The sequence below is a fragment of the Lagenorhynchus albirostris genome, chromosome 15 (assembly GCF_949774975.1).
Source record: "Lagenorhynchus albirostris chromosome 15, mLagAlb1.1, whole genome shotgun sequence".
NCBI classification, from domain to species: domain Eukaryota; kingdom Metazoa; phylum Chordata; class Mammalia; order Artiodactyla; family Delphinidae; genus Lagenorhynchus; species Lagenorhynchus albirostris.
In genome coordinates this window covers 66,446,686-66,473,981 of record NC_083109.1, presented here as the reverse complement: position 1 = coordinate 66,473,981, position 27,296 = coordinate 66,446,686, and the positions used below count along the sequence as shown (strand labels likewise).

The following is a 27,296-nucleotide window of genomic DNA, read 5'->3' as shown; positions in this document are numbered from 1 at the left end:
AAGTTGTTGTGAGGATTAGATGAGAATTATCTACCAAGCTCTTAAAACAGTGTCTGCCCGTAGTGATGATTCCATATGTGTCAGCTATTCCTGTTTTTTGTTCCCACTCAAGAACTCTGAAAAGCCGTCAGGAGCGAAGTTGAACCTTTGGAGCTGAGAGTGCAGCTTGAGATGCTGTGGCCTGTGCAAGTGTGATGTGTCTGTGAAGTCTGTTTAAAACATTCTAATGAATTTTTAATTTGACACCATAATATATGTTTGTCTGAATGCAAAGATGTCACCTACAGCTTCTTACTGCTACTCACGCAGAGACTGCAGGAAACCTGTTCTGCTTATCCAAGCTGTGAGCATCACAGCTACCTCTGCTATAAGTTACACATCGGAGACCCAACATAGCCCCCTGTCCCCCAAGATAGCTTGGCCGCACAACGTGCGGCCAAACCAAACCCAGGGCCAAGCCCAGCATGTACCGGAAGGTTGTGTTATTGCTGACTTGGATTCTCTCTGCTTTAACCACCTCCAGGAACTGGAATAGACCCAGCTATTCCCAGACAAAATGCTGCCCTGGGCAGGAGGCTGGGATTCCCTCTCCCCCGTGCACCTGTATCCTGCTGCCAGTGTCCGGAGCAGACCTGGGTTACCCACCTCTGAATCTGAGGTCTCATCCTCAGTTCCCGGGGGAGGGAGGCCCCTCCTCCCCGCCCTGGTCCTCCAGCCCCTCTACTCACCCGGTGGTTGTCCAGAGGGTCGTGGTCTCGGGGTGCCAAGTTATCGAGGTCGCTGAACACAGGCCAATCTGAGCAGGGAGAAAATGGAGGAAGGCACCAGCTCCATCGCTGGAACAGTTCACAAGACCCACCTGCAGCCTACAGCTGCCACCACGCCTTTTTTATTTTAAATTTATAAAGTACAAAAATGGGTGAAGAATGTATGTGGTCAGCACCTGGGGGGACACAATTCTTCCTCGAGAACTTACCCAGAGTCTCTACTCGCCAGCTGTGGGGTCCTGAGCGAGCAGCTTAACAGGTGTGCCTCCTTGGGTTGTCATAATGTAAACACAATTGTGTCATGTATTGACAAGCACCATGTGCTTGACCTACGGTCAAACCTCAGTGAGGTACAGTTGTGAAGGAAGGAAAGCCATTTGTATATTTGGGGTCCCATGAGTAGCTACAAATGGGAGAAGCCTTAGATGGCTTAAAAACCAACCCTCCCAGTCTTTATCTCCTGTCCCAAGCTGCCACTAGCCAAATCTGGCTTGTCTCCTATCCTCATATGGTTTTTAAGAATGCTTTTTACATTTTTTAAATGGTTGAAAAAAGTCAAAAGGAGAATATTTTGTGATGTGAAAATTATATGAAATTTAAAATTCAGTGTCCATAGAGTTTTACTGGAACACAGTCGCATCTATTGGTTTGAAGTATTGTCAGTGGCTGCGTTTATGCCGCAAGTGCAGAGACCACATGGCCTACAAAGTCTAAAATATTTATTACTCTCTGGCCTTTTAAGAAAAGGTTTGTCAACTCTTGCTTCAGACTATTCCCCAGGCCTTCCAGTGGTGATTTACAGGCTTCTTTAATATCTGACATTAAAATCCTCCTCTCCTGCTTCCCTGGGGCCTCCTCCAGCTGAATAAATGGCCCCATCATCCTGCCAGTTCTTCAGATCAAAACCGTGGAGTCAGCCTTGCCTCCCGTCTTTCCTGCAGACCCCGCGTCCATATCACGAGCAAACTCTGTCACTTCAACTTCGGAAATAATGATGCCCATTTTTCTCCTTTGACCTGTTCATATGATGTTAATTGGTTTCTGAACACTGAACAACTTTCAGATTCCTGCAAAAACCCTATTTGGCTGTGACAGACTATTCTTTTAAGGTACTAGTCTTTTTTTTTTTTTCCCCTGATCAGGGATTGAACCTACGCCCCCTACAGTGGAAGTGAGGAGTCCTAACCACTGGATCGCCAGGGAATTCCCTAATATACTAGCTTTTATTTGTTAATATTTTATTTAGAATTTTTGTCTTGTATATCTATTTATTTATTTTTAAATTTTAAATTTATTTTTGGCTGCATTGGGTCCTCGTTGCTGTGCGCGGGCTCGCGGGTCCTAGAGCACAGGCTCAGTAGTTGTGGCTCGCGGGCTCTAGAACGCAGGCTCAGTAGTTGTGGCGCACGGGCTTGGCTGCTCCACAGCATGTGGGATCTTCCCAGGCCAGGGCTCGAACCCGTGTCCCCTGCATTGGCAGGCGGACTCCCAACCACGACATCACCAGGGAAGCCTTGCCTTGTATATTTATACCTGAGGTTGGGATATGGTTTTCTTTTTTGGTGTTTTGTCAAATTTTGGTATAAAAGTTTTCGCTAATTTCATAAAACACTCTGAAAAATGTTACCTTGTTTTCTACAACAAAGACTTGTTTTTACAGCATTTGGATGACTGCATCTTAAAAGTTTATTAAAAAGAACTCACCCGTAAAACCATCTGGGCCCTCAATCTTTTTGGTTGGCATGTCTGATTTTCTAACATAAGTGAAAGCCAGTTTAGCCCTGTTTTACCCGTGCTCGTCCCCTCCAATCACAATGCCCAGGGGCCAAACCATCACTCACGAAGGTGGTCCAGTTTCTGGCTGTGCGGCGTGGCAGAAGATGGCGAGGAAGGGAGAGAGTCAAAGGTTATGTCACTCATGTTCTCATCTCCAGAGTTCTCTGAGAGGCGAAGGAGCAGTGGGGGCCGGCTCCCCGAGAGGGTCCTCACCCGGGGGCTCCCGCACTTTTCCTCTGTCCCCCTCAAGATGGTCTGCGCTGATTGCTGGAGAATTAACAGGGACATGCACGTCACACAGGCACCCTCTGGGAAAGTGGGGCTCTTCCTGTTGCCTATTGTTCCCTCAAAACCTGAGGCCCTTTCAGCCACAGCACCCACCTGTGCCTATTAAGGGACTGGCAGAAAACCTAAAACGAATCAGTGGGGGCTTAACCCAAAGGCCTCTAAGAAGGGGCATCCGGAACAGGAGCTCAGAGGGCCAGCATTCCCAGAAGCGCTGCCCACGCTTTACAGCCCTGAGCTGGGGGATACATTCCAGAATCCCAAGCTGCTCTTTGACAATATTGTCTTAGATCTGGTCCATGCAGTGGGGGTGGGGATGGGGGTACATCCTGGACACGGAGAGGTACTCAGTGAGCCAGGTCCGAGTCTAGTCCAGCCGTTTGTCAACACACCCCACTCACTATCTGTACATACCTGGACCCCTCACTCTGGGCAAAAATGGGCCTATATCAAGCAGACCCCAGCTCCTCTATTAGTGGGGATATTCAGGAGGGCTGTGTGCACTGGCTCAAGAGGGACGAGGGACACAGGCAGGACTAAGAGTCTTCCGGCCCCAGTACTCTTGAATTAAGCATTGCAAGGCCTGAGCCACCAGCACACAGAAAACACAGTTTGCGGGTCCTGCCAGCAGAAGGGCCCTGCCAGTCTGAGCAGGTTCACGCTGGGTACCCACCAGTAGCTTGATGTTCTGAGTCACCGCGTCCCTCTCTCTTGGGGAGAGGTCGAAAGGAGTGAGGCCCATGCTCTTGCAAATCCGGTTGCAGGCATGAGAGTGGAAGAAGAGAGCCATCCCGCGGACACCTGCGGACGCAACAGAGCAGGGGTTCTGGAGCACTGCTCTGCTTTGGGGTGGGGGCAGGACGGTACTGAGCACCCTAAATGCGGCAGGGGCAGGTGTAAAACATGCTAAACTGGCAGGAGCCAGAGGCCCCAGGCTCCCACCTCCACAATCTTGGGGCGCCCCATATATCACCTCGGCCTGCTTTCTTGGGTGAACAAAGAGCCCGGAGATTTTGTGGGGAGTGTGGTCTCCGTGGACATGCTGGCTTTCCCTGCCTACCTAGGTTGCCATCTCCAAAGTCAGTGCCCCTCTCGGTGTGGATCTGTGGGTCGGTGTAGAGGTCACCCACACCCTGGACGTCCACCACAATCAGCTGGTGGCCGGAACGCTCAAAGGTGAAGTGGCTGAAGGCCTGTGGGGTGACATGAAAGAAAAGGTGACCACAAGAGACCAGGCTGTGGGCTGCACAAACGCTGGCAGGCAGTGCTCTGAGAGGTTTCAACACCCCACCTCTGCCCATGTTGGGGGCCTTTATCTGCAGGGAGGAGTCGTACAGAGGCAAAGACAAAGGAAGGAGCCCTGCCTAATTCGGAGGGACCCGAGGTCTGCTGAGATGGGGCACGGGCGTCTGCAGGGGCCTCACCTGCGGTGTCAGGCGCATGTTGTCATCGCGGACGAAGCCTGAGTTGGAGTTGTACTTGATGTACTTGCCCTCGATGTAGTGCTCTAGGTGGAAGAGAGGCCGGCCCTGCCTTTCCTTCAGCTCTATGATGCACATCTGCATGATGTCCACCTGGCGGGAAGGTGGGAGGGGGGGTCAGAGGGAGGGCCCAGCAGAACCCTCCTCTGATAAGAGGCTGGAGCAGAAACGCTGAAACGGCTGACTGTCCCCAGAATCCACTCCCCTTTTCCTTTGAGAATGAAAACCACTGCTGCGGCCTCAATGTATCTCCCCAAATTTCATAGGTTGAAATCTCAACCCTCAAAGGTGATAGTATTAGGAGGTGGGGCCTTTGGGAGGTGATAAGGTCATGAGAGAGAAGCCCTCATGAATGGGATTAGTGCCCTTATAAAAGAGACCCCATAGGGCTTCCCTGGTGGTGCAGTGGTTGAGAGTCCGCCTGCCGATGCAGGGGACACGGGTTCGTGCCCCGGTCCGGGAAGATGCCACGTGCCGCGGAGTGGCTGGGCCCGTGAGCCATGGCCACTGAGCCTGCGTGTCCAGAGCCTGTGCTCCGCAATGGGAGAGGCCACAACAGTGAGAGGCCCGCGTACCGCAAAAAAAAAAAAAAAGAGAGAGAGAGAGACCCCATAGAGCTCCCTCACTCTGTCCACCATGTGAGGACACAGCAAGAAGATTCCAGCTATGAACGAGGAAGAGGGCCCTCACCAGAACATGACCATGTTGGCACCTTGATCTTAACAAATTTCTGTGGTTTTTGAGTTACCCATTCTGTGGTGTTTTGTTACAGCAGCCCAAATGGACTAAGACAACCCCCATCCCTGAGCTTTAACAGGATGCACAGCCATTCGGTAGGGATGGCATCGCTTGGCTTCCCTTGGATGCTAAGTGTGGCCATGTGACTAAGCCTGGCCCATAGGAAGCAAGCAGCAGTGATGATGCAACTCCAGCCTGCCCTCTCCTCCTCTGGCCTTCCTGAGGCTGTAAGGTGGACATCTGCCAGGGAGCCAGATCTGACCATGTAGTCCAGGGCAACTCCCGGCAGGTGGCAGAGCAACAAGACAGAAGGAACCAGGCCTCTGGATGACTTGAGCAGGCAAAGCACCAGCCCACCCTGAGACCCCACCAAAGCGGGATTGTTAGATGAGACAAAAGGGAACCATTTCGAGTTAGCACACAACTGTGGGTCTGTCTGTTAAGCAACTCAACCTGTGCCTTATGCTAATACAGTGAATTTGCGCCAGTTATTTCACCATTCTGTGCCTGAGTTTCTTCACCTGTGGAACGGGTAAGAGGATGAAATCTGTTGGCACAGGGAAGAGGCAGTCAACGTTTGCCGACGTCATTATTATCAGCAGACACAATTCTAGAGTGATACATACCAAACCGTAAGAGTGGTTCTTTCCCTGCAAAGGGGACTTACAGGGAACTCAGACACTCCTTGCTAAATTTTGCACCAAGTACACGTTTAACTTTGTACTCAGAAGAAAACATGTAAGTACTGTGTATGTTTGTAAAGTAGAGCAGGGAAAACCTGAAACTCTAACTCGTTATCTATTACACAAGATCCTACCCACGGCACCCTGTTCCCTTGACGCCACCCACAACAGGAGCCAGGCCTGGGTTTCCCAAGGAAATGACCACCCAGGAAACTGCTTGGCTGAGTCACCAGACAGGCAGACAACAACTGCAGAGGCCAAAGGAGCCCAGAGCTGAGAGCTGAGAACCTCCCCAGATGTGGCCTCAGTCTTGAGAACCAGACAGGGGGGAAGGAGCGGCTGGTTCCCAGAGGGTTCCTGTTCCAAAAGTTGGCTCCATGTCTACCAGGAAGCCTGCTGCAGGGCCACCTGCTTGAGCAGAAGGCAACTGGGTGAGGGTCAGTGGTAAGGATACATCCTCAAGGGGACAGCCACGTCCTCCTCAAACAACCACATTCCTCTCCCTTCATCAATTCAACCACGTTATTATTCACTGAGCACCTAGGCACTCGGACAGAGTTGAACAAGACAGATAAAATCCCTGCCCTCGGGGGAGAGAAGCAACTGAAATATTAACTACATGAATAAGACCCTTTCAGACGGTGCCAACTGCTCTGAAAAAAAAGAAACCAAAACAAAGTGACATGACAGAGGGTGCAGCGGTGGGTTACTTCATTTAGGATGGGCTAGCACAGCCTAGCTGAGGAGGTGACATGAGCTGAGACCTGAACCGTGAGCAGGATTGAGGAGATGCAGTGATGCAGCCTTGCAGGAACAGTCAGTGCAAAGGTCCTGAGGCAGAAACAAGCTTAGGGAGGAAGGAAAAAGCGGCCAGGCCTGAGTGTACTGAATTACTAAAGAGGACACAACCCCCGAGGGTGGGAGTGTGGCTTTTTGTATCCACACCAAGGACACTTAATCAAGGGCTCTGCAAACAGTAGGCACTCAATAAATTCTGCTGGCTACCTGGAAGTGTGGCTCTCCTAGGCACTCAGAAGATGGTACCTTATAGCTAGCAGGTGCACAAACAGTAGGAGAGCTGAGCTGTGAATTTAAGCAGGGCAGAGGCCTGGGGTGCTATTTCCTCAAATGCCTGCAGGCAACAGGAAGTTCTGCTTGGCTTCAGGTCACCAATACCCTGGGGGCTCAAGTGAAGAAGGCAAGAGCAGGGGCTTGGAAAGCCTGGATTTGAGCCCTGGCTCCATCCCTGCCCATTTGGGCAAGACACTTAACCCCTTTGTGCCCTAGGTTCCCCAGGGGCAGATAAGGAAGGAAGCCATTCCCCACTCCCTCTCCTGCTTTTCCTTGGGAGCTACCAATCTCAGTCCACCTAGTCTGGGTGGAAGAACCCATATTGCTGGTGGGTACAAGGCTCAGGCCTGCCTAATCTGCATATTCCCACACCCTGGCCATCGTGATTGGCTCAGTGATAGGCACCTGACCTAATCAAGCCAATGAAACCCATGGGACTTCCCTGACAGTCCAGTGGTTAAGACTCCGTGCTTCCAACAAAGGGAACGTGGGTTTGAACCCTGGTTGGGGAACTAAGACCCCACATGCCGTGCGGTATGGCCAAAAAAAGAAAAAGAAAAAAAAAAAAAGAAACCCAGTTTTGAGACTCATTGAAACTTGCGGGAAAACATGTCATTCCATCAAGGTTGCCGAGAAATGGAAAGGGAGCCTGCAGCTACTGGGACTAACATGTCACTACAAGCTGAAAAGCCGCCTGAGAGTGATGCCAACACAGAACACTGAGACTAGAGCTGGAGGAAGATTCCCAACAACTTCAATTTGGTCCTGGATCTAGCTACACCTGTAGCCAGCACTATTTCTCAGTTATAGGTGGCAATAAATTCCCTTTTTGGATTAAGCCCGTTTGAGTGGGTTTCTGTCATTTGCAAGCAAAAATCCTGACTAATAGATCCCATCTGTAAATGGCATAAAAACATTCCGACCTCAAACAACCTCAGACCTCTGTTTTCAGAAATCAATAACTCTTGGCATGTAGAGTACTTGACATATCAGGCTCAATACATGACGGTTGTTATTAGCTGCTGCTAAGATGGTGAAGAAGGAAGCCTGTGACAGGCACCTCCATCGTCCTCATCTCCAGATACGTCCTGGTGTTGGAGGGCGGCAGACAGGGGTGCCACACACCTGCTTAGGGGGCTTGTGCCGATTATACTCCTCTCCCCAGAGCTTGGCTTCCATCTGTAGACGCACATCCTCAAAGTACACGTCCCTGTCCACGGACTCGATGTAGCGCTTTGCCACGTAGTTGGAGGCCCCCTTCCACTGCTGAGTGTGCAGGAAGTTGGAAAGCTTCTTCCTGAGGGGAGAGGCATCAGGGGGCCCGCCTGGGTGTTCTGGATCCCAGCCCTAGTCCCCAGGACGGGAAGACCCTGCCTGACCCGGCTGGCTAGAGCCAGGAACAAAATGCAAGAGGTGGGAGGGGCTTCCCCACCCCACAGCATCCTTCAAAGAGCTGCGAAGGGGGCTTAAGGGACATACTTCCTGTTCTCCTCCAGCCCATCCCCACAGCCGGTCCCAACGTGTGGTCCAACGGAGACCAGATGGAGAGGAGCTTGGGCTACAAGAAGAGAAGCCACTGTCTCCATTTCTTGACTGGAAATGTCACAGTGCCCCTGCTCTCAGGAGCCTGAGGGAGTCTGGGCAGGGCCCCAGAGAGGCAGGCTGAGTCACTTACGTCCTGAAGCACTCCCTCATTGCTCCCCGGCCGAAGGGCTGAAAGACATCACACAGCGGGTTATCAGTCCCCACACCCCACCCAGAGGCTACCCTGAGCCAGGAGGAGATTTTCCCCTTGGACGTCACCCACCAAATCGATGCCCTGGACCTCATCTCAACCCTAAAATCCCCGGGCCCTCCTTCCTTTACTGCAGCACCAAGGCCTCATAGAACTTCCAGCCTGGAGGCTGCAGGACTGATGAGACCACCCTATTCCCCACCCTAGCTGAGCAGAAGACTCCTCAGGGGGTGAAGATATTATGGGGGTGACGGGGTGGGGGTAGAGACAGTACATGTCAAAGGATGTTTTTTGTAGCCCTGTCTGTAACAGAAAAAAAAGCAAAACCACCCAAATGTCCATCGACAGTATAATGGATCGATCAATCAGGTCTATTTGCTTGACAAAATATTATACAGCAATGAGAATGAACAAATTACAGTTCTAGAAAAAACATGTACAAAACCTCATGGACAAAATGTTGAGCTATACATATACGGTATGGTTCCACTTATAGGGAGTATAAAAAGAGGCAAAACCAATCTCGGGTGATAGAATTCAGGGTAGTGCCTACCCTTGGGGGTAAAGGAGGAGTAAGTGGGGCTGAGAGGGGCTTCTGGGGGTGCCGGTGATATTCTGTATCTTGATCTGGGTGCTAGTTAAACACATGTTCACTTGGTGAAACTCATCAAGCTACACACTTTTCTGAGTGTGTGATACACTACAAAATGTTTCACAGGTCGATCCTGCCCCTTACTATGCAGGAAGTTCTCTATTTTCTAGTTGATTCCTTTTTCTTGCAACCCACTGAGTTCACCTTGTTAGATGAAAAGTAATAGGTGGTGACCTGCAAGTTTTGAAAACGGATATACACATTCACGGTTCACCGATTTTCAAGAAGAGTGTCAAGAAGAATCTTTTGATATATACGATTAATACATGAAATGCCCAGAATAGGTAAATATACAGAGACAGAAGATAAATTAGTGGTTGCCCATGGCTGGGGCAGATAAGGGAATTGGAGACTGACTGCTAATGGGTAGGTACGGGGTTTCTTCTAGAGATGGTGAAAATGTTCTGGGACTGATCGTGGTGATGGTTGCATAACTCTGTGACTATACTAAAAACCACTGAACTGTACACTTTAAATGGGTATGGGGTATGGTGTGTGAATTATATCTCAATAAAGCTGTTGTAAAAAATAAAATAAATATACAGTACTATAAAGAATCCCCCAAAGTTAAAAAAATAAAATAAAGTGGGTGTGGAGGAGAGGAAGCAATCCCGGATCACACTGGGCTCGAGGCTCTGCTCACCTGAGACGCCATCTTGATCAGAACTTCATCCTCCAGCCACTCCCCGGTGACAGCGTTGTACCTGCAGAGACCAGAACCCACCCCAGGGCGCAGCGTCCATTACCTGATCCTGTCACTCACTAGCTGAAGGCAGAAGACTTTTCTGGGCTGCCCAATGCCCTCGGGATCAAATCTTCTCTCTACCCACAGGCCCACCTGACCTCCTGGGTTGGGTCTGTGGACACTCCCCCTCCCTCCCAGGTCCCCACCACACTGGCCTCCTGCCCCTTCGTCAAAGGCAGCTATTCCCTCTCCACCATGTCCCCCAGCGCTTACAGTTGTGCAGTGGGCGGGCTTGCTCCCTACCTATCTGGCTCCCCCACCGGACTGTAACTCCACAAAGGCAGGCCAGTGAACAGGACCTGGGACAGGGGAGGCTTAATAAACGCATGGTGGATGAACAGTTGAATAAGTAAATATCCTTGTTATAACTGGCCTAGATAATGAATGGCGTGTCCCAGGACGGGAGGTGGCAGCATCCTCGGTCTTGCCGGTGTGAGGCCCAGCCCAGGTCCCGGTGCAGGCAGGGCCGGGGGGAGGGTCCTGCCTCTGAGTCCAACCAGGAAAGCGGCTGCCGGATACACACCCAAGGCAGAGAGGGATGGAGAGGGTTCCAGAACATTTTCCTCTCTTTTCCCAGGGATCCTCTTTTCCAGAGCAAATCTGCCCCTAGGCCTGGCTGGGCCTTAACAGGTTTGCCTGGTAGGAAGCTCCTTGGCTCAGTAAATCCCTAAAATCTTAAACCTCCCCCAGGGCTGAGGTGTCCTTAGCTCTAGCAGAGGCCTCCCTGGCCCTCCCTCAGGGGCGACAGACTCCAGAACCTCCCAGCTCGTGGGAACAGCCTTTTCAGAGCCTGAGAAACAAGCAGGGGCCTGGCGGTTAACCCACCCCAGGCCCAGGGTGGGGAGGAAGGCTTGTCAGAGCCACACACCTGCTGGCACCAGCCCGTGGCAGTGCTGTGCCAATAAATAACAGCAATCATTGTTAGCACTGCTACGTAGAGGCCAAGGTAAAGGAAGTCGTCTTCCCTCACTTCCAAACAGACTGAAAGCTGAGAGGCGCCCAGAAGTTGGGGGAGGGCAGAGACATGCAACACTGGAAGGGTCTTAACTGTCCTTCACAATCACTAACCTTACCGAGGACAGAGCTGCTCTGAGTTCACTGAGCATTCACTGTATGCTGAGTACTTACACGGAACTCCTCCATCAACCGTCACTCAGCCCTGTGAGATCCGTACAAATATTGTGCCCACTTTCCAGATGGGGAAACCAAGGTTCAGAGAGGTGAAAAAACCTTCCTGAGAGCCAAGATTCAAACCCAGGTCGGTTTCAAACAGAACCTTGCTCTTAACCAGCCTGGGTACAACCCATGTGAACAGGAAATCTGTCCCAGTAAAGGGCTGGCTTGCAGCAGAGCTCTTTAAAAACCAGCAATAGAGGTGGAAGCCTCCAATTTAGAAATCTCTGGACATTCTGTGCCTGATCTCCCTCTGCTGGCAGCCAGGGCAGGTGAAATCAGCTACTATGGTTAAGAAATAAACACAATTCGGCGCAGCCCCTGGTCCCTGGCCCCCAAGGAGCTCAGGGACACACAGAACCAGCCCAGCACGTGAGTCCTGCTTTTCCAAGGGCCTCCCCGGTAGCCTGGTGTCCTCAGCCTGGAGGCCAGATGTCACCGACCAGCCACCACGCTGCGTTTACAGGCAGGAAGGAACAGAGTCCGCAACCTGGCCTTCTGGGGCCCCGACGATGCTGACCTCAGCTGCCGGCACAGACCCCAGAGTCCACTAGGAGGTCAGCCTCCGAAATGGGGAAAGGTGCACACTAGGTTCTAACCCATCTCCTCACAGGGTGGGAGCAGGAACACATTGCAGAAAGGTGGAGAGGGCTCCACTGTTTCTGCCTGCCTAGCAACTGCTCCCCTTTCTTCTGGTAACAGCACCCCAATTTTCCTTTGGAAAACCCCCATCCTCCATTTTCAGAACATATGGACTGGGTGAAGCTGATCCCCCAGCACCTTCTTGCTTGTGGTATGTGATCTAGACCTGGCCAGTGACAGCAAAGCGCCTGGCACAATGACTGGTTCAGTAACCGGCCTATAACCAAGGCCAGGCCAATGAGATTCAAATGTGGGACTTTTGTTTTAAAAAAAATCGAGAAAGAAAGATCCTTTCCCACCGAGTGAGATGACATGTGGGGCTCCTAGGAGCCGTGTGTGCCACTGATGTAAGACAGTCTATCTGGGGTCAGAGCCAAAAGCACCCTTGGAGCAGCTGGGACTAGCCATACGTGAAGCCCACGTAGATGAGTCAACCGTTCCTTTCTATGCTTAAGCCACTGCGAACTGGGTTTCTGTCACTTGCATTTGAAAAAGAGTCCTGACTAATTCACAGACACTGATCTGAGTCAGAAAGTTATCTTATTAACTACCTGGGTGACCCTGTTCAAACCTCTCTCTCCACTGGGGCAACTGAGGGAACTCACGGGGTTCACCTGGATGAGTCAGAGCTGGAGGGGTCTACAGAGGTCACAGGACACAGGACAGGCCCCAGGGCAGATCCATGAGTCTTCTAAAATTATGAGTCAAATAAGACATATGTGTGCAACTTTCTGAGATGGCTTCATCAGATCCTCAAAGGAGTGCCGAAGGCTTGACACAACTACTCCAGACTTATTTAATGAGTAAATACATATAGAGTGCGTAAACAGTACCTCGCAGATGGAAAATTCAGTAAATAAGGACCCCATCATCATCACCATAGTCCTCCTTATTATTATGTTGGTGGTAGTGTTCTGTTGTTTTTATTTTTCTTCCTAAAACCCCCTGAAAACACTCTTCCTTCCTTCTGCCTTTTCAAATAGGAAATCTAGACCCTCCCAGCTCTGTTTTGTGAATCTTCCTGGGGCCAAGGCACTGAAAGGCTGGTCTGCTTTCTTTCCCTTTGATAGCAATTGTGGGGTCATGTGTTGAGATGATGGAGCCACAAGACAAAAGTAGCCTGGATCCCTGAGATGCCCTGAAGAGTTACTCAACTCTCACCCAACTTCGTATGAGCAAGAAATGCACCTTTGTTGCATAAAGCCCTTGGGGTATTTGTCCTTGCAGCATAGCTCAGCCTAGCCTGTAGAATACACACTTTACAGGATTAAATACACACGGTAAGGATTAAATGAGATCACGCACAATGCCTTGAGCATGCGTAAATACTCAAATACTGGCTGATATTATTATTATTATATTCCCTTTTCCTTGATCTCCAAGGGTACTTAAGCCTCGCTGATTTTAAGCAGAAGGAGGACCCAAACCCCAAGGACTCCTTGTGGACTGGGGTCATATAGTGTCTGTAGACGAGGTACTGACCTGTGACGTGTGGCGCATTCCGTGGCAATGTCCTCCAGGTGGAACTCGGCCCAGGGGTCAGGCATGTGCTTGGCCTTCTCGATTGCATGCTTCCAAGCTTCCTGCAGAAGCAAAGGGGAGTGTTAGGTCCAGACCAGGGGCTTCTGGGACAGTGCAGGGCAGCTCCTCTCACCCTGTGATTTCCCAGTGTCTCCGACCTCTGGGGAGGCAGACAGCATCGGTCAGAGAGAATCACTTCCATCTATTATCCTTGTAGGAACATAGTTCCCAAAAGACCTCACATGGGCACAGCTCACATGGGCCCAGCTTTCCCACCGCCAGAAGTGACCTGTCTTAACTACAAAACCGAAGAAGAAACATAATATGTATAGAAAACACATACTGCTTCACTTGTTATCAAAAAGTTGAGAATGAAAATAAGATGATAGTCCCCCATCCCACCTTGTTCAGACTGGCAAACATTTTAACAGCTGGTAATGACGAGTCTGACCAGGATGTGGGGAAACAGGTGTTCTCACGTACTGTCAGTGGGTATAAACCTCTTCTAAAGGCAATCTGGCAATGTACTAAAATGGAAAAACTGTATTCCTTTATTTTGACCCAGCAATTCTACATCTAGGTATGTATCCTCTAGAAATACAAACATAAGTGTGCAAACATACGTGTACAAGAGGTATCACTGTGATCGTGCAAAATGAATTCATCCCAAACGTCTGTGGGGAGTGGTTAATACGCTTTGATTCTATTCATTTAAAATGCTAAACCGCCTTATGGTGGGAATTCTGGACTCTATCAGGCCCAATGTCACCTTTTCATAAATATTGTATAAATCATAAATACACCCCATTTTACTGCCCTAAATGAAATTCATAGACAATTTAACCTTCTTAAACTCAAGAGTGTATCAAACGATGCAAAAGATATGTTGCCTTTACATTAACAAAGTGCTAAGTTCTCAGTTAATTATGAACAGATTCCCATGAGATGTTCCAAGGTCCTGGGGGTGCAGGACAATTCCTTGTGCAGATCTGCTCTGCCCGTTGCAGGTTCAGCATTCCCGCCTTCCACTCATTTGGTGCCTCAGTGCCTTCCACTGTTGTGCTACCCGAAAACATGTCCCCAAACGTTCAAACCCTGTTAAGAACGGGGCTTCAAGGGTACTAACTGGGAAAGATGACCAAGGCACGTTATGGAGAGAACATGCTGATTCTCAACAGCATCATAGTATGACCCCAGTTTTTTGTTTTAAGAAGCTCATTTGGGACTTCCCTGGTGGTCCAGTGGCTAAGACTCCATGTTCCCAATGCAGGAGGCCCAGGTTCTATCCCTGGTCAGGGAACTAGATCCCACATGCCACAACTAAGAGTTCACATGCCACAACAAAGATCCCGAGTGCCGCAACAAAGATCCGCACAGCCAAATAAATAAATATTAAAAAAAAAAAAGCAGCTCATTTTACTGTTTTTATAATCCCAAGGTGGACTCCTTTCTTGTCCCCTCCAAACAAACACTCCGACTCTCACACTGGGTAGCAATACCCTCTCCATCTTTTCCTGTAGAGCTTGAACCTTTGCCCGACAGCCTCTACAGAGGAATCAGTGAGACCAAACCTCCCTTCCAGGCCACAGGCCTGAGCCACAGGGAGGGTCTGGATCGTGGGCTGGCCACTGTCTGGGCCTGGCAGATTCCAGACCTCCCCACCCCACAAAGGCATCCCTCAGCCTCCTGGACCAGCTCTTAGGAGCTCTTCCACGGACTTGGGTCCAAACAGGACAGCTCCCAGCGCGTGCCCCCGGCCTAGGCTCCATCACTGGGAGCCTGCTCAGAGGAGATGAGGCACACACACACATGCACGCACACGGCCCAGGGCTCCCTTACTGGGGCTTTCTAATCTCTGCAAAGTCTAAAAATGAAGTCCGTAATTTTTTGCTTCCTATTTGGAGGTAATTCATGCTTAATGAAAACACTTGGAAAATACAGAAGACAAAGAAAATTCAAATCTGCCACGTGCTGTCCACCAGAGCAACTATCATCAATGCTTTGGACTAGTTATTTTCCAGATCCCTTATGTGCATTTTTAAATAAAATTGGAATCACACTGCAAATATAACTTACAGCCTTTCAGGAGAGTGGGTCAATGGGACTTGGTTCTTTATTTAGTGATCTTGATTTTTTTCCCTGATTCCAAATGTTTGATCTGCTTATTACAAAAAAGTACAAGTACTACAGAATTCTGAATTAGAAAGCAGCAGTCCTTTCTAACCTCTACTCCTCTGAAAACCTCAGCTGACAGTTGATTTAGATATTCTGCAGGTTTCCTCCTATGCATTTGTTAACTCACACATGAATTTAAGAGCACTGGGACGGTATTGTGTTCTGCATCTTACGTTTCTCCACTTAACACAGGATTCTGGACCCAGCCTTTCCCTGTTATACGTACAGACAGGCTGGATCGACCTCGTTTCCCTTCCATGGTTGTAGGATACACAATTGTATAAATGTACCTTAAGCTGTTTCTCAGACCTCAGTTGATGGTTATTTAGATTCTCTCTAATAATCCCTCGTATAAACAGTGCTAAAGGGACCATCCTCGTATCTAATCCCTGTGCACCTGTGCAAGAGCTCAGTAGGACATACTTCTTGGAAGTGTAATCACTGGATCACAAAGTTTAGAAATCTGGAGTTCTCCTCCAAAAAGATTCTCCTAGGTTACACTCCAAGAAGCAAAGAACAAATCACTCAAATTTTTTGACACAAACATCACATCATGAATTTACAAGTTAGCTGTAACAGCTGTGTAACAATCCACTGCATGGGTTTATCATTATTGACTTAACTGTTCACCTGTGGTTCTCCACAGTGAGACTCTGAGCTTGTCACTGCCTTTTCCCTGTTACACATAACCCTGCAGCAGACATGTTTACGACTAAAGCAGTTGTTGGATTTCTGTACTTTAAAAAAGTGCCACAGTCCCCTCTTGTATTCCAGCTGCTGCGAATGGCAGGGATGGCCTTCTGACCCCCACCTGTCAAGGAGCCCGCTGAGTTCTGAGTAGTCAGCAGGCCGCCCTTCTGAGCATGTCTGTACAAGCGCCCTGTTCTCTGCCTGAGACACATGACTTTCTCAATGTACCTCTCTCAACCGGTGACTAAGACGCGCCCTAAGCAACCAAAGACAGGGCCCCCCATTCAATGAGGATTATCGACAGAAATTACTTGCTGGCTGGACGCTATGGCCGCAACCAAAAAAAACAGTCAAGGAAGAAAGTATTTCAGAATTAGAGGGCATGTTATTTCACAGGCTCAGAATTACCTTTTTTTACAAACCCAGAAAAAAAATCAAGCCACACCTTACTGGCAACAGGTGGGTTTAATGCAAGTGGCTTTTTTTTTTTTAAGCACAATATAAAAAGTCCTGTACTGGGCTTCCCTGGTGGCGCAGTGGTTGAGAGTCCGCCTGCCGATGCAAGGGACGCAGGTTTGTGCCCCGGTCCGGGAAGATCCCACATATCGCGGAGCAGCTGGGCCCGTGAGCCATGGCCGCTGAGCCTGCGCGTCCGGAGCCTGTGCTCTGCAACGGGAGACGCCACAACAGTGAGAGGCCCAGGTACCACAAAAAAAAAAAAAAAAAAAAAGTCCTGTACTAAGATTCAGTTCCCTCAGCTCTGGTTCCGGCCCACTGCTGACGAACTTGGGGAACCTCTATTTCCTCATTTACAAAAGACAATGAAGAATATTTTGACTACTGGTGGTCAACTTCTTTCCTGTCCCCACCCGTGGGGTAGACATGCTCCCACTAGAAACAGTGGCTCACTGAGCACACAGTGCTCATTACGGTTGAACAACCTCAGCTAAACTTAAATCACTGGTACTATTTTATCCATCAGGTTAGGAAAAATAGGTGGTTACGGAGGACCGGGAAGTGAGTGCTCTCAGACACTGTGAGGAGAGTGGAAGCAGGTACTGCCACCTTTGAGGGCCATCTGGTTATGCCAGATGGTCGGCCAGTGGTTATGAACCTTCTTCACTGACTTCTGACCCAGCCATTCCGATCACCTACCCAGGTGTGCTCAGGTCGGTGCTCGTAACGCTATGTAACAGGCAAGCATTACAAACAACCTGCCAGTCCACAGGGGGACGATTAGGTACACTTGGCATACTTGCATGCAGCCGTTAAAAAGATGACGATGCTGATATGGGCAATCTCTAAGGTCTACTGTCTGGGGGTAAAAAGCAAGGTGCTGAATAAAGCAAACAGCATGACACCATTTACTGGTGGAGGAAACCCACAAATCAGTACTATAGATTTCTTAGACTCACAGACAGAGATCAGACCTGTGGTTGCCAAGGGGGATGGGGGGATAGATGGGTGGAATGGGAGATTGGGGTTGGTAGATGCAAACTATTACATTTAGAATGGATAAACAACAAGGTCCTACTGTATAGCACAGGGAACTATATCCAATCTCCTGGGATAAACCATAATGGAAAAGAATATAAAAAGAATGTCTATATGTGTGTAACTGAGTCACTTTCCTGTATAGCAGACATTGGCACAGCATTGTAAATCAACTCTACTTCAATAAATATATATATGAAAAAAATACCATAGATTTCTAAGGATATGTGTGTCTGTAGATATATGCATAAATGTACATTTATATATAAATACATCTTAAAAGGTCTGAAAGTTTTACAGCACAGGGAATATAGCCAATATTTATAATGACTTAATTTTTTAAATAAATTTATTTATTTATTTTATTTTTGGCTGCATTGGGTCTTTGTTGCTGCGCGCGGGCCTTCTCTAGTTGCAGAGAGCGGGGGCTACTCTTCGTTGCGGTGCGCGGGCTTCTCATTGCGGTGGCTTCTCCTGTTGCAGAGCACGGGCTCTAGGTGTGCGGGCTTCAGTAATTGTGGCTCGCGGGCTCTAGAGTGCAGGCTCAGTAGTTGTGGCACCTGGGCTTAGTTACTCCGCGGCATGTGGGATCTTCCCAGACCAGGGCTTTAACCCGTGTCCCCCGCATTGCAGGAGGATTCCTAACCACTGCGCCACCAGAGAAGCCCCTATAATGATTTTAAATGGAGTATAATCCTTGAAAATACTGAATCAATATGTTCTACACCTGAAACTAATATAAGGTTGTAAATCAGCTATACTTCAATAAAAATTAAAGATAAAAATAAATTTAAAAGGTCTGAAAAGTGATTATTCGAAACTGACACAATGGTTATCTCTGGGAATAGAAGAAGATAAGAGGCTGATCGAGGTGACTTCATCTTCATCTACATTCATTTTTTTACTATGAGAATGTCTTCAGGCGTTGCATGTGTAAGTCAACGCTATTAAACAAAGATCACTGGGTTAGATGACCTTAAGGCCCTGACAGCTCTAACATTCTCTAGCTTCAAAGAGCCTAAAACTCAGGTGAGTGGACTAATTATTCTTACATAAAACAGGCGGTTTCACAAAGAGGAAAACATAATCCTGGGAAGAGAACAGAATGGCTTTGGTTCCTCAGAGCCTGAGAGTATAAAATAAAACTAACTAATTAATTAATAATAATAGTAAATTTCCTGAAATATGCCAGGAGTGAGACCAGATGTGTGGCTAATGTGTTTGCAATCTCTTTGGCACATATGATGTTATCAGCTACTGCTGCCGTTTTTATATCACTATTCTTATTACTACTATCACAGCAATCAAAGCCTCTGGATCTTACATGAAGCATCCAGTAGCTCCTTGAAGCTTCCTCCTTTTCTAAAATTAATTTATTTTATTTATTTTTATTTTTGGCTGCGTTGGGTCTTCGTTGCTGTGCGCAGGCTTTCTCTGGTTGCAGTGAGCGGGGCCTACTCTTCATTGCAGTGCGCAGGCTTCTCATCACAGTGGCTTCTTATTGCGGAGCACGGGCTCTAGGCATGCAGGCTTCAGTAGTTGTGGCACACAGGCTCAGTAGCTGTGGCATGCGGGCTCTAGAGCGCAGGCTCAGTAGTTGCGGCACACGGGCTTAGTTGCTCCGCGGCACATGGGATCTTCCCGGGCTAGGGCTCGAACCTGTGCCCCCTGCATTGGCAGGCGGATTCTTAACCCCTGCACCACCAAGGAAGCCCGAAGCTTCCTTCTTGAAACATCAACTGTTACATTCAGTAAGCAGATGTTATAAAATATGTTTTCCCCATCATCACTTCTGTAGAATTTAAGAACTATAGCCCTAAGTCAGCCCTACTTACCCCTCCTGACCGACAGTAAAGGGCTTAAACCACAGCCAAGGACAAGTAAAAGAAGTGGGAAGAAGTGGAGATGCACATCACGCTCTGGGATGGAAAGAGGCCGCACTACTGTGTGGCTGCCCCACTCTGGGCCACACGCATTTAGAGGTTTCGTGCAATTTCCATGGAACCCAGCACGGAATATAATAGCAAAAACCTGGAAACTTCCTAAGGATCCTACAAAAGGAAATACTTAAAGAAACTGTGGCGTATCTATACAACGGGCTGCCATGGGGCCACTAAAAAAATGATGGACTAGATCCACATTTACTGATGTGGAAAGATACGCACCATTTCTTTTTTCTTTTTTTTGCGGTACATGGGCCTCTCACTGCTGTGGCCTCTCCCGCTGCGGAGCACAGGCTCCGGACACGCAGGCTCAGCGGCCATGGCTCACGGGCCCAGCCGCTCCGCGGCATGTGGGATCTTCCCGGACCGGGGCACGAACCCATGTCCCCTGCATCAGCAGGCGGACTCTCAACCACTGCGCCACCAGGGAAGCCCACCATTTCTTGATTGCTGAGGAAAAACTGGTTATTAGAGAACGTATATAGCAAAATCCTGTTATTGTAAAGAAAAGTCCCTGTTTATTTAGTCGTGTCTGTATTTATACGGAAATACACACCAAGACCTTAACAGCAATTGTATCTGCACTTTCAAAGTTGTCTTCTGCAAGGAGCATACATTACTTCTATAAGCAATAAAATAATTATAAAGGAAACAAAGTTAAAAATCCTCAAGAAATCTCTCTCTGTTGAAAACAGTAGCTGCAGGTCATCTTCCCTGACCAGTGGGATTCAGAGTCACGGCTAGAGAGGACAGGAAGAGAAGGATGGGAACAATAACCAGCAAAGCAATAACATTCCCTAGGATGACAAAGCGCCCTGTCTCCTGGAAGTCTTTCCTCAGACAGCATCCTGGCCGGCACCTCACGGTAACCTTGCCAAGGACGGACAAGCAGGTAGGATAGTTCCCAGTCCACTGACGAGGTACCCAAGGCTCAGAGAGTGAGGAGGTGATTTGCCTTCAGATCTACAGCAACCATGAAATGGAAGACCCAGGACTCAAGAATGTGGATCAAACACAGAGTTACCATATGACCCAGCAATTCCACTCGCAAGTACCTACCTAAGAGAAAGGAAAACATGGTCACACAAAGACTTGTGCAGCATTATTCAAAACAGCCAAAATGGAGAAACAACCCACATGTGCATCAACTGATGGATAAACGAAATTGGTACATCCATCATCAGTAAAAAGGAATGGGGCTTCCCTGGTGGCGCAGTGGTTGAGAGTCCGCCTGCCGATGCAGGGGACACGGGTTCGTGCCCCGGTCCGGGAAGATCCCACCTGCCGCGGAGCGGCTGGGCCCGTGAGCCATGGCCGCTGAGCCTGCGCGTCTGGAGCCTGTGCTCCGCAATGGGAGAGGCCACAGCAGTGAGAGGCCCGCGTACTGAAAAACAATAAATAAATAAAAAATAAAAAGGAACGAAGTACTGGCACGCACTTCAACATGGATGAGCCTTGAAAACACTGTGCTAAGTGAGAGAAGCCAGACACAAAAGGCCACGTATTGTATAATTCTACTTACATGAACTGTCTGGAGGAGGCAAATCTGCAGAGACTGAAAATAACGTTAGTGGGTATTAGGGTCTGGGTGGGATGGGGATACTGGGGGGTGATGGCTAAGAGGTATGGGCTTCTTTGAGGGTAATGAAAATGAGCTAAAATTGGTTGTGGTGATGCAGATGCATAATTTTATGAATACACTAAAAGCTACTGAATTGTACATTTTAAATGGCTAAATTGTATGGTATGTAAATTATATTTCAACAAAGCTGCTAAAAAATTTACAAAATAAAATTAAAGAAGGGGAACCCCTGTTAATGAATATCCAGCATATTCCATAAAGGAAAGATGAGGCCCTCCAGCCAGGCTTGACTCTCTTCAGTCTCCTCCTGTTTTCCAGACATCAGGTCACTGACGGCTTCCTGCCCAATGCCAGATGCAACATCTTTTTCCTTCATCCACCCAGCAGGCCCTTATTTTGCCGGAGGTCCAAAGCTTTTTGGACCCAGGACACCTAAGCTTCTCTTTCCCACTCTGCATTCCCAGAGCACTGGGCAAAGTACCAAAATGGTCACCACCTCTGCGTATGCACAGAGTTTCCTGTGGTCAGTGGGCAGGGGCAGAAGCCCAAAGATGCGAGGCTGGGGTCTCCCCGGGCTCGGGTGGGCAGGGACGCCTCTTTTCCCAGTGAGTCATCAGACGCTCATCCACTTCATTCTGGGGCGATTGCTGTACTTTGACCAAGCTGCTAGAGCCACCCTGGGCGGGCTGAAAGTATCAGTCTAATCACCAAAGTCTACCAAGAAGGGCGTGGGAAGCAGGCATGCCCATGCGTCACGGGAGCACCAATGCCGGTGCCACCTCTTTGAAGGGCAATGGGCAATGCTTAGCCAAGTTTTAAACCCACAAACATTTTGCTCCAGCCATTCCACCTGTGGGGATTTACCTGGCAGGCGCACCCCCGAGTGGGCACCAGGACACACGCACACGTAAGAGACACACGTAAGAGATGCTTACGGAAGCGGTTTGTGGTAGCAAAAGACTGGAAACGACGTTCACGCCCACCCAGGAGGGACTGGCTAAATATATTACAGTGCTTCCAGATAATGCCGTGAGATTCGGCCATTAGAAAAACAAAACAAAATAAGCAAGACAACATTCTGCACTCAGGAAGCATCAAGCAATTAAGCTCTCAGAGCCTCAGTTTTACTATCTGTCAAAACACCGATCCTCAGAGGACTGCTGTGCAGATTCAATGAGTTGATATGAGTAAAACACGTAAGGCGGGCCTGCCTGATCCACAGGGCCGGTTATGTAAGTTCTAGCTGATGTCAGTTCATATGTGCCAATATGGGAAGACAGCACAGGAGTGCAAAACAGGTTTGCGGTCAACTAACATTTCTGCGAAAAAGGAAAGAGAGTCACGTACGTACATATGCTTATACTCACAAGGAACATTTCTGGAAGGACATCCCCCAGGGAAACAGGGATCAGAGGTGGGAGGATTACTTTTCACTGTTTACCATTTGTACAGGTTGAATTCTTTCTACCGTGTAGGTATATTATTTACATATTATAAAATACATGTATTTTAAAGTTTGTTTAGATATGTGTATAGATTTACTACAGCACTGTCTGTAATAGGAAAAAAAGGAAACAACCCAAGTGTCCCTCAAGAGGAGGAACTGGCTAGGGATTTCCCTGGTGGTCCAGTGGTTAAGACTCCACGCTCCCGACGCAGGCGGCCCAGGTTCGATCCCTGGCCAGGGAACTAGATCCCACACGCCGCAACAAAGATCCCAGGTGCTGCAACTAAGACTCGGTACAGCCAAATAATTTTTTTTTTTTTAAAAAGAGGGGGACTGGCTAGATAAACCCATGTACATCTTGTGATGGAATACAACTTAATTCACTTAAAAAACAGGTGATCTATATGTGCTAATTGGAATGATCCCCAAGATATTCTCAGCCCAGGAAAACAATTCTTTTAAATAACATTTTCCACTTTATTAAAAACTTGAAAACATATGCTTATTCTAGAAAATGTAGACATGGCACAGAAGTAGAAAAAAAATGATCCTATCCTAAGACAATCTCTGTTGGCGTGTTGATGTACTTCCTTTTAGGGTTTTGTTTTGTGTGTGTGTGTGTGTGCACGTGTGTGTGTTTACAGAGCTAAATCATACTCTATATTTTGCTCTTTAAAATTAACTCCAGAACAGAAGCACTTTCCCACGTTATGAGAAACTGTATAAACATCCTCTGGTTGGCTGCCTGACATGCTACCCAGGGCGTGGCCCCCTAAACGATTCTGCCACCATCCCCCTGGGAACTCAGGCAAAACGCCCTGGCCTTGACAGTGACAAACTCAACAGTTCACAATACACGCCTGGTACCTGCCAGGTGACGCCACCTTGGAGGAATGCCAGGTAGCCATTTTGGTTAAACAACTCAGTTGCCATGTCAACAGTAAATGAAAAAACACATTCAGTTTGTTGGGTGCCAGGGAGAGTGAGGTCTGGAAAACTGAGCTGCCATCTCCCTCTGAAGTCACCACTGGCAACAAGAACCCCATAGAGCCTCCCTTCGATCACCTAGGACGGTGGGCAGCCAAGAGCTACATCTCATCCTTAAACAACCCTTCCTCTGAGTACTGGGGATGAAGTGCAATGGGACACAGCCCCTAGCCTTGAGGTCAGGGGCTGACTCATAAACAGAATGGCATTCAAGAATGACAGATGCACAGAAAGGTCTGCTACGAGCCCCAAGGAATGCCAAGGCGATAGCCAGGGCAGGGCGTCTAGGGAGGCTGAACAATCATTTTAACAGACCCAACTGAAAGAGGTTTCAGGAAGAGGCGTGAAAAGAGAAGCCTGGGGCTTCCCTGGTGGCGCAGTGGTTGAGAGTCCGCCTGCCAATGCAGGGGACACGGGTTTTTGCCCCGGTCCGGTAAGATCCCACATGCCGCGGAGCGGCTAGGCCGGTGAGCCCTGGCCACTGGGCCTGCGCGTCCAGAGCCTGTGCTCCGCAACGGGAGAGGCCACAGCAGTGAGAGGTCCACGTACCGCAGAAAAAAACAGAGAAGCCTGCTGCAGGAGCAGGGAGAGGTGCGGGGCCCTGCGGACCATGAGCTACCATCGTCAGTGAGGATTTTGAACTTTCTCTTGCAGAATCGATGAGTTTTAAAGACAGCCAATTATTTTATAAATTTATTTATTTGTTTACTTTTGGCTGCGTTGGGTCTTCGTTGCAGTGCGCGGGCTTCTCACTGCGGCACCTTCTCTTGTTGCAGAGCACTGGCTCTAGGCATGTGGGCTCAGTAGTTGTGGCTTGTGGGCTCTAGAGCACAGGCTCAGTAGTTGTGGCTCACGGGCTCAGCTGCTCCACAGCATGTGGGATCGTCCCAGACCAAGGACTGAACCCGTGTCCCCTGCACTGGCAGGTGGATTCCCAACCACTGTGCCACCAGGCAAGCCCAAGGACAGCCAATTACTAATGTTTGTTTAGGGGAGGGGCGGTTACCTGGCTGTGCTGCTTTATTTTTCTTCTGCTAAAAACATCCTTTTGCACACAGAAGTAATACATACGTGTAGTTTTAAAAGTTCCAATGTTTAAAAATATATACCATGTAGATAATCAAAGTCCCCCTTAATGCCACCCTCTCCCCCAGAGAGAATCACCATTAACTGTTGGATGCAAATTCCTTCTTTTTCTCGTTAGTAATTTTTAAATTGTTTTATAACATTATATGAGTTTTTGCTATGCAAATACTAATATATGTATATCTATGTTTTTTGATACAAGTGGGATCATATTTCAACTTGCTTTTTACTTCACAGCACATAAAAATAAAAATAGCTAATTTTTGTTTGTCCTTATTATGGACCAGCACTTTCCCAAGAGGTTTTCATGGATTTTGTTTTCTCCCCACAAAAAATATATCTTGTGTATATCTTGGCACTGTTTTTTTTTGTTTTGCGGCATGCGGGCCTCTCACTGCTGTGGCCTCTCCCGTTGCGGAGCACAGGCTCCGGACGCACAGGCTCAGCGGCCATGGCTCACGGGCCCAGCCGCTCCGCGGCATGTGGGATCTTCCCGGACCGGGGCACGAACCCGTGTCCCCTGCATCGGCAGGCGGACTCTCAACCACTGCGCCACCAGGGAAGCCCTGTACAAATGTTTTGTTACTTGTTCTCAACTGAAGGCAGTACCTCCTCATGCGAGCTTTGCAAATATATGGTGGGGAACATTTTGGGTTGTCATGATGAATAGGGGAGAATATGGCGTTTAATGAGCAGGGGTCAGACATGCTGAATGTCCTACAATATAAGGGACAGTCCCACCAAATAAAGAATTGTCCCCACCTGAAACTAATGTAATAGTCTATGTTAATTATAACTCTGAGGTATAAGTATTTTTTACTTTAATAACTATTGTCAAATGGTCCACAGTGGTTTCTGTTTTATGTAAATACCGACTATCTGTCCCTATCTGTCCTTTAGCAAGATAGCACCCAGTGAAGTGAGCTCAGCACTCATCCCTCTCCTCATTCCGAATAAAGCACCTGCTGCGTGCACGGCACTGGAGATGAATGATGAGGCCACAGGGTCCTGCCCTCATGAAGCTCACGTCCTAAGCCAGACTTACAGACAAACTTCCCTTTGCTGGATCACTCCGTCTGTGTTTCCTTTAAAGGATTTACCATACTGAGTTTTGTGGTCAGAGACTGTGTCCATCCCTCCCTGTCTGAGACCCTCCAGCTCCTGGACCCACTCAGTGTTTGCCAAAAGGCCAAACCAGGCTCATGGCTCCTCTGAACAGGCAGCTGTGGGTGGAGCCCTTCTAAGGGGTCTGCCCCACTAGGAGGCCTCCAGGATCCTCCTTCTCTGGAAGCAGCCCCCGTTCTGTGATCCCCGGCGCCCCACCATGCTGTGCCCTGGCCAGAGGTGACTGACTGGACCAGAGACAGAGGATGCCTGACTCAGGCTGGGCCAAGCAGATTAGATTTTTCTCCTCTTACAGCTGGGATGGAAGAAGGTCAGATCTGTCTTTGCATGTGGCTCCGTCTGTAATGAGGGGACCCTGGGGCTGGGGGGATCCATTTTCCCACTGTGTAGACTGAGGTGCAGAGAAGAATAAAGAATAGGCAAAGAGAGTTGAGGAATGAGACAGAGAGAGACAGTCCTGTGGCCTTCCAGCTTCCTGCATCTGTCCCCTGAGAGGCCAGACATTGTTTCTGCCTGTGGGTCTCAAGAAACACTTCTTGCCTGCTAGAATAAATTTCCCTTTTTTTTTTCACTTGAGTTAGCATGAGTTGGTTTGTGTTTCACAAGCTCTGACCCCTCCGGCCCCCTCTGGCACCTGGATCTCCTCACACGTGGTACACGAGGCTGCAGGAATCCACGTTTCCGCGAGCCTTCCTGACTTACTGGAACAGACAGGAGCGCCAGGCTGCTCCCCTGTCTTCCCACGCTGCCCTCTGAGGGGCAGAGTGTGTGTTTCAGAAGCCACCTTAGGACAGGAAAGCAGGGCAAGCCGCAACCTGACCCTTCAGGGGCCCCCCAACCTCAGAGGTGACCCACAGGCCTATTTTTGGAGCTGCCTGCCCGAGAGAGCTAAGCTAGAACTCTGACTTGAAAGGAAAAATATACAACTGTCTGAGAACTAGAATTATTAATTTTCTAAAAACAGATTAATTCTGCAGTTAGAGAAGAATGACTTCAATTTCAAATCCCAAAGTGGTAGTAGGCATTTTCGTTACAGTACAAACGGATACTTACTGTTTGTGAGGATTAACTTAAATAAGGATAACATTACTGCATTAAAAATTTTTTTTCACCACCAGTTATTATACAAAAGTCCAATAACGTTCGCCTTTCTGCCTCTTCTCTATACCAGCTTTGCCATGGTATGAACACAAATTCCTAACAAAATAAGTCCCCTCTTCCTCAATCCAGAAGAAGGATGCCCAACTCTAAGCAGTGGCTCTTTTGACCACAACCAACATGAAAAACTACATTTTACATCCTTTCTCTAGACCCTCATACACACAAATGCAGGGATGAAATAAAAATACTTCACAACCGCTCTGTCGGAGAACCTGGTCACCAACAACCAATTTGGTCACTGCATGTGAATGTGTAAACGTGTGTGTACGTGTCCCTAAAATATCTTTACGACTGTCAGTGCTCTCTGATATTTTTCCCCCCTCCCACCTCCCTCTCC

At 48.5% G+C, this 27,296-nt stretch overlaps 1 protein-coding gene across 2 annotated transcripts in view; it reads right to left on the bottom strand.

Annotated features, from left to right (window-relative positions):
- Nucleotides 1-27,296, bottom strand: part of EEF2K (eukaryotic elongation factor 2 kinase) — a 62,190-nt gene that overhangs the window by 19,949 nt on the left and 14,945 nt on the right. For both annotated transcript variants that reach the window (XR_009535060.1, XM_060122359.1), the window contains exons 3-11: nt 13,231-13,331; nt 9,832-9,892; nt 8,477-8,514; nt 7,927-8,098; nt 4,253-4,402; nt 3,889-4,021; nt 3,502-3,629; nt 2,609-2,810; nt 729-796 (exon numbers count right to left, since the gene is read on the bottom strand). Coding sequence is in view for 1 of the 2 variants with exons in the window: in XM_060122359.1 (XP_059978342.1) it covers nt 729-796; nt 2,609-2,810; nt 3,502-3,629; nt 3,889-4,021; nt 4,253-4,402; nt 7,927-8,098; nt 8,477-8,514; nt 9,832-9,892; nt 13,231-13,331 (1,053 nt within the window). In the remaining variant the exon portion in view is untranslated. The remainder of the gene's footprint in view (nt 1-728; nt 797-2,608; nt 2,811-3,501; nt 3,630-3,888; nt 4,022-4,252; nt 4,403-7,926; nt 8,099-8,476; nt 8,515-9,831; nt 9,893-13,230; nt 13,332-27,296) is intronic.